This window comes from Danio aesculapii, chromosome 23 (genome assembly GCF_903798145.1).
Source record: "Danio aesculapii chromosome 23, fDanAes4.1, whole genome shotgun sequence".
Classification (NCBI taxonomy): domain Eukaryota; kingdom Metazoa; phylum Chordata; class Actinopteri; order Cypriniformes; family Danionidae; genus Danio; species Danio aesculapii.
In genome coordinates this window covers 23,387,283-23,401,013 of record NC_079457.1, presented here as the reverse complement: position 1 = coordinate 23,401,013, position 13,731 = coordinate 23,387,283, and the positions used below count along the sequence as shown (strand labels likewise).

At 36.0% G+C, this 13,731-nt stretch overlaps 1 protein-coding gene across 1 annotated transcript; it reads left to right on the top strand.

Moving 5' to 3' along the window:
- Positions 1-1,374: 1,374 nt before the first annotated feature.
- On the top strand, positions 1,375-13,487 carry olfml3a (olfactomedin-like 3a). Its single transcript, XM_056449448.1, has 3 exons — positions 1,375-1,662; positions 3,764-4,046; positions 10,025-13,487. Exons 1-3 carry the CDS (start codon positions 1,552-1,554, stop codon positions 10,813-10,815), a joined length of 1,185 nt encoding a protein of 394 aa, XP_056305423.1. The 5' UTR covers positions 1,375-1,551; the 3' UTR covers positions 10,816-13,487.
- The last annotated feature ends 244 nt before the right edge of the window (positions 13,488-13,731 follow it).

The following is a 13,731-nucleotide window of genomic DNA, read 5'->3' as shown; positions in this document are numbered from 1 at the left end:
AGGCCAGTCGCGTTTCCACTATCACTTCCGGGGCGTAATCGGGCCAAAGCGGGGCTTCCTTGGGGCCAGCGTCCGGCCTTTTTCGGCCCGCCGAATACCTTGGGCCAAGAAGGGCCAACTGGGGCTTCGGGGCGGGGTTACGTACAAAGGCGGAGTTTTCCTGTCAGGTAAAGAGGAGACAAGATGCTTTCTTCCCTTACATTTGTTTTGCTATCGCGCTTGATCAACTCACTCGCCTTGCAGCCAAAATCTGTGTTCGAAGTAAATGCCGCCGAACTCGAATGTCCTTATCCAGGGATCGCTGTCTGGCCTTACACCAACAGACCACAAACAGTAAAAAAGCAATCGCTTCGGTGTTCTCCATCTTCCAGCTCTCGTAGTGATGCCAGGTTGTGTTTGTGGTTATAATTTGAGTTTTTTGTTCCCGCTGAAGTGGGCGGGTTGTGTGACGGGTTGTGACGTTTGATTCGGGGGACGTTCTGGGGGCGGTGTTTGCGTGACGCGCTGCGAGCAACTAGCCCGACAGTGGAAACGCGACATGATTTCGGCCTCATTTCTCAACCTACCGGGCTATGGCCCGGCCTGGCCCGATTAAAGCCCTGGCTCGCATTGGCCCGATAGTGGAAATGCGGCTAATTAGTTTGATCAGGTGTGTTTAATTAGGGTTGGAACTAAACTGTGCAGAGCTGTGGCCCTCCAGGAATTGAGTTTCACAGCCCTGATCTAAATTATAATATTCTTCTTACTTGAAGAAGTATAAAATATAACACTGTTGAATGTTTTGTTCAAAATGCAAATCCAGAGAACTAATCATAACTTTATTGGTTTTTTATTTATTCCAGGGTAATGCTGTTGATTCATTATAAGTTGCTGTTGTGCTGTGCTAGAAGGTCAAACATAACATGGTGTACTTTCTAACCACTAATTTACCAATTTGTTAAATAAGGTTGTCTGTAATAGATAATTTGTGTTTATGTAGCCTAGTCTCTAACAGGCGCTTAATATGGTTGTTTACTGCCTTCGTTTTCCATGAGGAAACTTTGACATCCACAGAACCTTGGGAGTTTTTTTAATAGTGGAAAACATTCTTTAGAGTAAGAAAAAATGTTTGTTTTAAGAACAGGTCACTTAAATCTTTTTTAACAATCTTAAGGAGGATTCTTCATTTGCATTGCTATGAAAACCACCTAACCTTTATTTAAAAGAGTCTGCTTTTAACACAAAATTACAGAAAAAACATATGCAGTATCCTATTATACATCAGCTTATTTTTTTCTGCATTTAAGTGATCTTTCAAGCTACTCTTTGGAGGACGGAGAGAGGCCGGAGACACGTGGCTCCTCCCTCAGTGTTAGTAAAAACATTCCAGCCCAGTGAGAGAGCCAGCGAATTTGAAACCGTTAAAGTCCCTGTTTCTGGTCCCTTCTCCTCACGAGCTCATAAGAGGACAAGGACACCCCATAAAACTGCTGCAGAACAGCAGCCACGCTGAGTTTGGAGCACTATTTCATTTTCTGGAGTACCTGAAAGCCTCCGTTATCCACATCCACCATGAAAGCCACCATATTCTTCCTTCTCTTGACCATTTTAGCTCTTTCAAGAGGCCAGTACCACTATCAGGGCCTGATGAACTACTTGGAAAACAGGATGCTGGCGATGGAGGTAGGAGAAATTTAGCTTCTCTGGCCACATTTCAACTTACTGTCCTGCTAGTTTCAGACATTTACTGAGATGTTCACTTTTCTAGTACACCAGGACTCAACCATAAACAATGCTAATTTAGTTCATTACATTTACTGTTCATTACAATCGTTGTTAATACCTGTTGTGGAGTTAAAATAGTAAGACAAATCAGCCAAACATGAAAACAATAGCTTAGATCAACTGTTAAATCAGAAAGAGCCACTGCTGACTCCAGTCTTTTATCATAGTCTTTCTTTTTGTATACTTTGTTAAGAAAAGTTGTTTCCCAGAGCAGAGAAACAGACTCTTGACTGACAGAATAGTCAAGCTCAGCAGTTTTATTCTCAGTGAGGCTGAGCTGAAAAATGATAAGACTGACTCAATAACCTAAATAATTACTCATGATTAAGTAGACACTTCATTAGAATTATGAATTCATCCAGTTTACATATTTCATAATGTAGACAGGCCAGCCTTGATTGCCTGAATCAGCAGAAGTCCATTCAGCCATAAAGTATTCAGTGAGTTTGAGGTACAAATGACTTTTTTATAAACATTTATGTCACAAAAATTTATTTATGCGAAAGAATGTTCGTTTTGATTCAAAATCATGCAATATTGAAGTCAGCAATAGCAGCTAGCCTGAAGCACCAGGCTCCTGGGGTGATGTATTCTGTACATATTTAATGTCAAAAGTAACAATCTTGCACACTATTTACTTTTAATGTAGTAGTATGTTTTTGAGGAACATCTGAGCCTACTTCTTGTGTAGCTCCTGCAGTGTATTCAAGAGTCAGTGAAGAGAATTTAATGTACTGGAAAAAAAAAACTGAAAACATTTTGATACGATTTTTTGAGAGAACTCAATTCTTTTTTTTCAGCATGGATGCATTTAATTTATTAAAAGTGGATCTTTGCGACAATAAAAATGTAATAAATAATAAATAAAATAAATAAAGAATAAATAACTAAAAATGCGTCGGTTTCCTCTGGGTGATCCGGTTTCACCCACAGTACAAAGACATGCGGTATAGATTAATTGAATAAACTAAATTGGCCGTAGAGTGTGTGTGGGTGTGTGTGTGTGTGAAGGAGTGTGTATGGGTGTTTCACAGTGTTGAGTTGCAGCTGGAAGGGCGTCCGCTGCGTAAAACATATAGGATAAGTTGGGGTTAAGTTGGGGTTCCATTCCACTGTGGTGACCCCTGATTAATGAAGGGACTAAGTTGGTGGTTTATTCCGCTGTGGCAGCCCCTAACGAATAGGAGGACTAAGCCGAAGGAAAATGAATGAATGAATGAATAAAGTGTATCTCAAAATATTACTGTTTTTATCAGTAAATCCAGTCTGGGTGATCAGAATGGACTTTCAAAAATACTTTGAATTTTACTGAGCCTGGAGTTTTTAATAGTTCTGTGTGTGTGTGTTAAATCACTTGTGAAATCCCTTTAAAGACCTTGTGGTTTAAGAACTTTTTGTTGAATATTGAATAAGAAGCACCCAAGAGCTCCAATAAATATGTAATTCACGGTTGTTTTAGTATTAGAGCTTAAATAAATGTTCATAGTTAGCATTTAGCTAACAATCCAAAGGCCAGTGGTCAAATTTCATTATGCATTAACCGATAAATGTATACATTCAACAAATAAGTCACTGAAATCTGTAGCTCAAGATAATAAAGATGTTCTCCCACTACAAGTAATAAAATGAATTGAAGGGTCTCCGATATTTCAGACTACTTTCAGACTATATAGTATAAAGGAATTTGTTCAAAAAGATGTATTTGAGTTCCCTCAAGTCCTCACTAATACCCTCAGACATCACTTCACCCCAGAATCAGATAACAATTCAGGTAAACCTGTTAAATAATGAACAAACTTTTTCCTCCAGTAGCCTGGACACATGCCGTGAAGAATTACAAAACAATTCTGCACCATTACCACCAGCAGGTCTTTAATACTGCACAGAAAACTCTAGTCATCAAATTTAGTTTAACATTGGAAAGAATTTGCTTGCAGTGCAGTGATCTGATCATCCTAACAAATTACTAGACTCATTAGAGTGTTTGTCATCGTTCCAGGAACGCATCGCACTCTGGCATGAGCAGAACAACCGCTACAACTCTGACCTGAAGGAGTTCAGACAGCAGGCCGCAGATCTGTTGGAAAAACTCAGCAAAGACCACAGCAAACTGCGTTCGGACTTGGAGGGCGCAGGGGCAAGAGTGGACCGAGTGGAGCGTGAGATGGACTACATCGAAACCAAGAATCCGCCAAAGCCTTGTGTGAAAGCAGCGGACAAAATGGTGGAGCAGGATGTAGTCGTCAAAGAGAAGAAGAAGGAAGAGTTCTTTGAGCTGTCAGGTAAGTTGCAGCAATCGACTTTTGACAGCTCAAGCTCTACTTTTGATGTTGTACTTTCAGTTTTAGCCTTGATATAGTCTTGGATCAGGGACACTGGCTATATTTAGCCTGTCATTGCCTGGTAAATGAATTTGGGGGGAAAGATTGGAGCTTTCACTGGAAAACCATTACACTGGAAACTCAACTTGGAACAATTTATAGCTGCATGCAACACACATCCTTTTAAAGCATCTGAAAAAATTCAACCGTTACAACTTTAGTAATGTAAAATATATAATCAGGCAACACTTTAGTTTAAGGATGAATTATCACTATTAATGTGGCCTATTAACTTCCTATTAGTAATATATTGACTGTTTATTTGTCCTTATAAAGTACATATTCTACATGGTCTTATTCTACCTGCCTAATCCTATCCAATACCTAAACCCAACTACTACCTTAATGACTATTAATAAGAAGCGAATTAGGAGTTTATTGAGGCAAAAGTCGTAGTTAATGGCTTGTTAATAGCGGGAGCAATGTATGACATAGACTTCTGCACCATTGATTGAATAATTGCATTAAAACAACTTTAAAACAAGTTTACAGTAGCAGTCGCAGAAGAATTTAACATTGTTGCTATATTTTCTTCTTTTATAAAAATCATCCATGCAGAAATTAGTACATAATCAATCCCAATTTGTAAGAATCAATAGCTGCAAAACATTCCGTTTAAAACATTAAACAATTGAACAGCTTTACAATAATAATGTTTTTAAGTAAATGAAAATACTAATTTCATAAACACTTTTTAAATTAGACTAAGCATTAATATTTAAATGTGTGTGTACTGGTTTTGGTGTTTTACAAGGACAGTTTTTTGGTTAATGACATAGGTATGACATAGTTGTACATTATTACAGTAATTTACGATGAAATTGCTGATGTCCTTGTAATCAAAAACACTTCAAAATAAAACTTAACTGTGTCATTTGACATTCAAATAATGCCACAAATTTCCTGTGAAGGTTAGGTGTAGGGGTGGGAGGGGTTAAGGTCATATAATAATGGACAACGGAGATGAGGATCCACTTGCAGCTTTATTGAATAAAGAATAGTCAGGCAGGCAGTGGTTAAAACAGGAGCAAACTGGAGCATGCAGGTAATCCAAAGCCATCCTAGGCTCATTCTGAAAATGTAGCTTTTCTTTTCTGGGTTGCTTTTTAAAACTGTCGGTTGGGTATATGGAAGTGGGTGGGCGGGTCAATCAGTGCTTTTAAAAACACTATTGGTTGGTTTAGGGAAAGAGGAGGGTGGGTCAGTCAATCAGTCAGTCATTCAGTCAGTCAAATAGTCAGCCGACAGCGGCCTCCGGTGGATTTGCGAAAACAAAACTGCAACCCCCCACCCCCACCCCCCAAAAAAACACATAGCTCCTGCGATTTATATGGTGCTCTCCAGAAATGTGTATAGAAGTATGTTTTCAGAATGAGCCTGGGTTGTCCAAAGCGTAGTGAAAAAGGCAGGTGAATGGTCGTGACACATGGCAAAAAACATAAAACAGTAAGCAAAGCAAAGGTCAAAACCACGGTAGGCAGGACAAGGAAACGCTTTGAAATACTCTCTTACAGATAAACAAGACTCAGCAATGATGTGCCCTGTTTTTATGGTCCATCTGATTAGTCCATTATGAGCTTTCAACTGTGTGAGTGTGTAATAAGGGGGAATCAAGAACTAGTGTGTGTGAGGTGCATGATGGGAGTTGTAGTTCATTAAATTGGTAGTTTTCCAGCGATCTGCACAGGCTGGTGATCGTGACAAATACGTTTTTTTACAGTATAAAATGCATTACGCCTATGGAGAGTCCCGGCAAACCACCAATACCAAATGTATGTGTGTTTGTGTGTAACTGAAAAACAATACAAACAACGATAAAAAACAACTATAATAAATAAATATAAAAAATATATATGATAATCTGCTGTAAGCTCTACTTTCAATCATGTTTTTTTTTCCATTTTTAGTCTTGATATAGTCCTGGCTAAACTGAACCTGCTGTTGCATGGCAGACAGGCTTGAGCAAATTGTTTAGAGTTTTCTTTGGAAAATTTGAATGCTGAATGAAATAATAGCGGTGGTCCGAGACAGAGTGATACATTGTGCTTTAAGACTTTTTTATGTTTCGAGAACAAGCAGCCCAATTACCCATATTGAGATTGTGCTTTAAGGTCATGAGATCAGTCTTTGCTTTAATGCTAGAAACCTTGGCTTATAATGAGTTTTTATTCATTTAGAGAAAACAAATGCTGTGTCCTGTTAATTAGGAAACAAGAAACAAAGAATCAAGCCAATCAATTGACTGGATTAGCTAAAGGGCTTTAGGGGTTTAGATGCTACGCAATTGTTTGTAGTCATTTTTGTCATCCAGAATGCTGAAATCAAAGCAGATGACTGTACAATTTTTTTTACTTTTTATTTTTAATCTGACATTGATCAATTAATCTGTGTTCGCTGTAGTACAGTGCTGTTGTTAACACATGTGGGGGTGAGGAGAGACTCCCCAATACAATTGTAAAGCACTTGAGGGTATGGCTATAAACAATAAATACTGTATGTGCTATATAAAATGTACATTACATTACATTACATTACAGGGGCGCTAGATCAGAGTGAAATGCCATAGAGACGGATAGTGTTTTATCTGATGAGTTGCAGGCTATTGGCTGATTCTTAACATTCTTTTGTGACATACAACTTTTGGTTTACACAAAAAAGCAAGTATTTTTTTTGCTCCAGGCTAAATTTACTTCCAAAGCTAAATACTAAATCCAAAATTCCAAACAATTCATTCATTCACAAAGGCAAGATTTTTACATCAATATTTTTCTGGATTTATTTGATCAAATACAGGAAAAGAGTAGTGAAATATCATTAGAATTGAAAATAACTTTTCTTTATATAATGAATATATTGTGATGTTAAAGTGCCACATGATCATAATATAGTAGATCAGAAGAAAAAGAAGAAGAAGATGATAATTATTATCATTATTACCATTATAAATGTTAAACATAATTGTTCAAATTTTGTAGACGCTGTGATACATTTTTTTTTTACAATATTTTATTATTAAAAACAAAAGTGTATGACATCACATTAGATTTTTTTAACTTTATTTTTCCTAGCTTTATTTTTATTTTAAAATAATTTTATTGGTCACATGGAACATTTATTGGAACATGGTCTATATTATGAAAACATTTCATTAACAAAAGTAAGTTCTGGCAAATGAATGCACAGCTAAAAGTGGACAATTTTACATATTTGCATATATTTGCATATTATTTATTATAATGATTGCATTAAAAATGACTTAATTTGTTTTTAATTTGTTTTAGTTTTTCAGTGGATGTCAGAAGGGGAATCTTTTAAAGCCCAAAATGTCTCTCTTAAAATGATGTATCTTAGAAATCGTTCCCAACAGCCTGTGAATTATAATGAAGGATGAGTATTAACAATCCTCCTTGTTAAACCTCACACAATCCTCCCTAGTCTGCACATTTATAATAGCATACATGACATTCAAGAGAGGATCTTTCATTTCTGTGGAGGCTTACAAGGCAATGTCAGCTCTTTGCTACTTTCATTTTAACTCGTTTTTGAAAATGTCCTTATCATCAGCTTTCAAATACTACCTTTCATGCAATGTGTAATGTGGCTGATTGTTAATGTGACAGGACTGCTAAGTTTTACATATTAAAGTGTATATTAAAATTAGTGTCTTTTATAGCATGGACACTGCAAGTAAATACGTTAAATATTGATTGATTACATTAATAACTGAAAACCTTTTATGTATTACATGGTTTCCAAAATGTTATCATAATGTGAAGCGGAAGCTGACAAGCAAGTGAGGATCCAAACGCAGGGTTTATTATACAGAGATTGTCAGACAAGCAATGGTCAACACTGGGACAAACAGATGTACACAGGCAAATCCAGAGTCATAGTCATGCAACAGGCAGATGGTCAAAAGGCAGGCAGCAGACGGCATAAACAAACAAAACAAAGCTTGGGTCAACCACGGAAAGGCAAGGGAAATGCATCCTAATGTTCACAATCAGTTCAACAAGACTCAGCAACTAGTCTGTGTGTCTGTGCTGCTTTTAAAGTCCATCGAATCAGTCTTTGAGCAGATTCCAGCTGTGAGAATGTAATTAATTGTGATCTGGAACAGGTGTGTGTGTGGTGCAAGACTGGAACTTGTAGTCCTTTAGCGAACTGTTTGTTTACCAGCAGTCTGCGCTGACTGAGTCGCTGGTGACCGTGACAGATATGTTTAGATATGCAAATGATGCACTATTTGATTAAATGTGTTGTAATACGCAAACATTTCTTTCTCAAAAACACTGGATTAAGTCATTTTCAAAGCTCGTTTAATTTTGTTACATATTGGAGTCAAAGGATTTTTTTGGAAAATCATCTTATCACTCCATAATTCAGAAAATATTGTGAACAGGCAGAAAAAATACAATTTCACTTATTTTTTTAAGTATAAATGTATTATGATGTCATAAGTCGGTAGATCCAGATCGCCTTATTGCAGTTCAAGCATTACTGAGTCTGAGCTAAAAACAGTACAGAACAAAATATAGTTCCATTTGTCAGTCTACTAGCACGGAGGTTAATATTATTTAACTGGAAACAGAAAGCTACTCTTACATATATACATCTAATGAGGGAATGATGAAACATTTGGAATTGGAGAAAATCAAAATCCCCTTAAAAAGTAAGACAAAATCTATCAAATCTGGCAACCTTTAATAGATTATTTTAAAGACATAAAGGAAATTAAAATTGAAGAGGATCAGATTAATCTAGATTAAAACTGAAGATTAACATTTTATTTATTTATTTATTTGTGTTTTTTCTCTTTTTTATTATTATTGACTTATTGTATTTATCTATTATTATTTTACTTTCTGATGTATTGTTTGTATATGGTATCTTTTATTGTAAATTTTTATGTAAATGGTTGTAGTTCGGAATTTGTAAGTCATTGTATTTGAATGTTAAAAAAACAATTAAGAAAGTTATTAAAAAATGTAATAATCTTCAGAATATACACAGTAAAAATGATTAGATGACTTTTAAAAACTTAACTAAACTTGTTGCCTTAAAATGATTAAGAAATGAACTATATTCATGAGTTAATATAAATAAATTTTTTAAAGTAAAGCCAATTTGATGTTTTTAAGGTAAGGGTTTACTCACTTCAGTAAAGTACTGATCGCTTGTAACACTGTATATATGACTAAAATTAAAGTTTGCTCTATTTAAATGATGCTGTCAAAATTTATGGCTCAGTGCAAATGTATGTACAACTTTAATGTACAAATTACGCTATTGACAATCTATTAACTACAAATTTTAGCTCACCAAACTACTATTACTGTATTAATAGTTAGGAAGACCTTCTTAATAGTTAGGAAGTGAGTAAATCCATTGCTTTTAAATGAATTAGTTGACTTTACTTAAAAAAGTGAGTAAACTCTTTGCCTTAAATTAAATAAACAAATGTGGTCATTTTAAAATGAAAACTTAACAATTCCAGGTTACTGTATACAACAGATTTACTTCTATTAAATAAACTCACCTTGTTGCTTTTATGGCAACGGCTTCATTCACTTTTTCCTTATGGCTTTTTATAGTGTAGTAGTTGGGTTTAGGTGTTGGGTAGGATCAGGGATGTAAAACAAGATCATACTTTATAAGTGCTAATAAACTGTAATAATATCTTAATAATAAATAAGCCAGAAGTAAATGATGTGAATTGTAACTTAAACTAAAGTGTTACCATGCAAAAACACTTGAGGAAAAGCCAAAATGGTGGGTTTTTTGTGCATGCAGTGTCTCATCTTAAATTTACAATCAATTTCTTCTTAATTGTTTTGATATTAATCTAATTTTATTTCTATGTTTCTTTCCATTGACAGTGTGTGTGAACATCATATCCAGTCTCAAAGCAATGAAGATCCTTAAGAGGTTAGGAAGCCCTAAAGGTCTTTGGACCAAAGATGCCAGGTCTGCAAAAATTTACATCTTCAACGGGACGTCTGACAACACGCTGTACGAGTTCAGCTCCATGCGAGAACTTTCTTCATCGTCAGGCGTATCTAAAGGCAAGCAGATCACCGTCCCCACCGCCTGGAATGGAACGGGTCATGCAGTCTACGACAGCTTTCTATATTACATCAGTGAAAGCTCAGAGCTTCAAGTGATTAAATATGACCTGACGAATGGTTCGGTTGCAGACACTGCGGTTCTTCCAATGGAGGAGCGTAGCCCAGTGTATCAGCTCAATCCAGAGACTCTTGTGGATCTGGTGGCAGATGAGGATGGGTTATGGGCGCTGTATCCGGCTGGAGACACGATTAATCTCGCCAAGATGGACTCAAACTCTCTGGATATTGAGCAGATGTGGGACACGGCTTGTCCGAGGAGCAATGCTGAAGCTGCTTTTATAGTCTGCGGCACGGTTTATGTGGTTTATAACAGCAAGCCTCCAAGCCGTTCGCGTGTGCAATGCGTGTTTGATGTGAATGATATGGTGAGCAACGGAGAGGCTCCTCTGATTTATTTCCCCAGGCGTTACGGGGCTCATTCCAGCCTCAAATACAACCCCGTGGAACGCCAGCTCTATGCTTGGGATGATGGGTATCAGATTCTCTATAAACTGGAGCTCAAGAAGAAGCTATGGGCGGTAATGCCACCGCCTGAGGAATAGTGGCGGTTTTTAGCTCTTAAAGGGGTTTCTTACTCAAAATGGAAAATTCTGTCATGATTTATTCACTCTCGAATTAAATGACTTGAACATAATCAAAGATATTTCGAAGAATGTGGATTTCCAAACAGTTGCTGTTTTTCTTTGTCTTTGACAGTATAGTACACTCAAAAAAAAAAGTATGCTTGTTCATCGTACTCATTTAAAATAAGCTTAAAATAAGTTTATTGGTGGAAAAACTAATGATTTTATGTTCAATCCACTTGAATTTGTAAAAACTATTTTGTTAACTTAATCAAGTTGTGTTGGGACAAGGGTGTTGGGAACCCAGCCTTTTTACTGTGTAAAAAAACAAAAATTGGGGTTAATAATAATATGAATAATTCCTTACATTTACAGAATATAGCACTTTTCTGGACACTCAAAGCGCTTTACACATTGGGGAAATCTCATCCAGCACCAGTGAGCAGAATGACGTGACGACTATTACGCCAGACCGCACACTACACACCAGCTGATTGGTGGAGAGGAGACAGAGTGATGAAGTCAATTATGATTTGATGCCATGATGGACATAAGCCATTAAGGGACATTGAGCGGCCCACTGCTGGTCTCACTAACACCACCTCCGGCAGCAACCTAGCTTTCCCATGTGGTCTCCCATTCAGGTACTGATCGGGCGCAGCCCTTCAGTGGGCGAGCATGTGAGAGTTGCAGAGAGCTAACTGCCGGGTTCCATGCGATCGATTTGTATTAGGACAACATGAAGGAATTAAGTAAGCTTATTAGTTTTTACAAATTTAAGTAGATCGAAGTAAAACAATTAGTTTGTAAAAAAAAAAAAAAAAAACATTAACAATTGTGTTGTTTCGGCTCACTTTAAATAAGTACCTTGAACAAACAGCAAACGTAATTTTTCGAGTGGGTTCGAGTGGGTACTACAGGACAGTCACCAGATTTTTCACTACATTATGATTATCAGGTTGTAGCCAAAAGGATTCATAATGATGAAATATTGATATTGTGTATCAACAGAAATATTGAAATAATAATATCAAAAATAATGTTATAAAGTCAAAAGTATCTATTTTTTTCATGTATTTGGCCAATTAAAGCATTAGTTCACTCAAAAATTATGTCATTAATTACTCACCCTCAAATCGTTTTAACCCCTTAAGATCTTCGTTCATTATCGGAACAAAAATGTATATATTTTCAATGAAATATAAGAGCTCTCTGACCCTCCAAGGGTAAACATATAATCAAACTGCAATCTATATTTGTTATCATACGAAGCTCCATGAATCGTTTTATGTGCAAACAAATGTAAAAATGACAATGTTTGCCAATGTTTCTTGTGTCAGTGTTAGTAAACCTTAGTAAACACACATCCAGAAGACCTGATGAGGAATGGAAGATATAGGTGAACATTACAGGTTTTGTTTGGCACACAAAAAATATTCTTGGAGCTGTGTAAGGTTACAGTTGAACCTCTGATGACACATGGAATGTTATGACAAATGTTCTTTGTTCATTTTCTGGACTTTGAAAGTCTTTTGACTGTTGCTGTCTATAGAGGAAGAGAGAGAGAGCTCTAGGATTTCATCTAAAATACTGTATATTAATTTGCAATCCAAAGATTAACAAAGATCTCAGAGGGTTGAAACAACATGAGGGTGAATAATTAATAACAGAGTAATTAATAACAGCGTTTTCTAACCCTTTATATCATGTTGCATACAAAAGCAGTATTTGCATGCAGACTTTTATAACTTAGCACAACATTAAAGTACAATCATTTATGTGAATAACAAACATATATTTTTACTCCAAACACTGTTGTTACAGTCCAGTCCAGTTTAATAATGCTCTTCTGTGAATCTTAAATATTATAAAGACAAACATTTAAAAATATTTATATTCTTGAGCAGAAGAAGGTAGATTTTTAACTTGAGGGTGTGTAAATGATGACAGAATTGACATGTCTTTTAGTCAGCTATCCCTTTAAAGGGTCTCATATCCTTGGCTTTGAATGTTTGTGTTATTCCTAAAGGGGCAGTAACTGAAAATGAAAACACTGTCATAATTACTCTCATGTTGTCAAGTTCATGTTGTCTTTCATGAGACACATTTTGAACAATATATTCCACATTGTATGGAGACTGAGGTATTCAAGCTTAAAAAAAAACAAACAACAACAAAATAAAAGAATCCTAATATAATTTTCTGACCACATTTAAATTGATAAGTTGATTCGCTTTGTAAAAACCAAAGGAATAAACTATGAGTCAAAACGTTTATGCTGTAATTTGAGTCTTAAAAGCATAACACTAAAATATTTTTCTCACATATGTAAAAGGATCATCTTTTTGCTTAGCAATTTTTTTCCTAGTACATAATATAAATACCCTCAATTTGTGTTTATTTCCAAAACATTTTTAATTATTTTATAGTAGTTTTCTGTTTTTGAAGCTTGAATGTTTCAGTGCCTGTCAATTGTGTTGGCATGGATAGCAGAATTCAGCAAATTGATTAAAATCAGGCAGCTTTGGAACAACCCAAGCCATAAATAATGACAAAATGTGGATTTTTGAGACGACTCCATGACCTTTATCGGCACACAGATGTATTGCTTTTGTTGCACATTTTATTCAAATTTAATGTCTCAATAATAACCTACTATCTGTGATTTAATAATAAAAGACCACAAGACCGAAAGAGAAGAAACTTTATCCTTGAAATGACTCAACCAACAATTTATTTTGGCATTTTCGAAGTACAAGAACCTTTTCAAACATTACAAGTTAGATTGCAAGTACAAATGATCGATACAAAATTAGAAAGTTGTTCAGATTCACAAGGGGGCAGAAACAATTTGTTAAAACACCAGCACACAGGAGTTAATGATGAGGTAAAGAA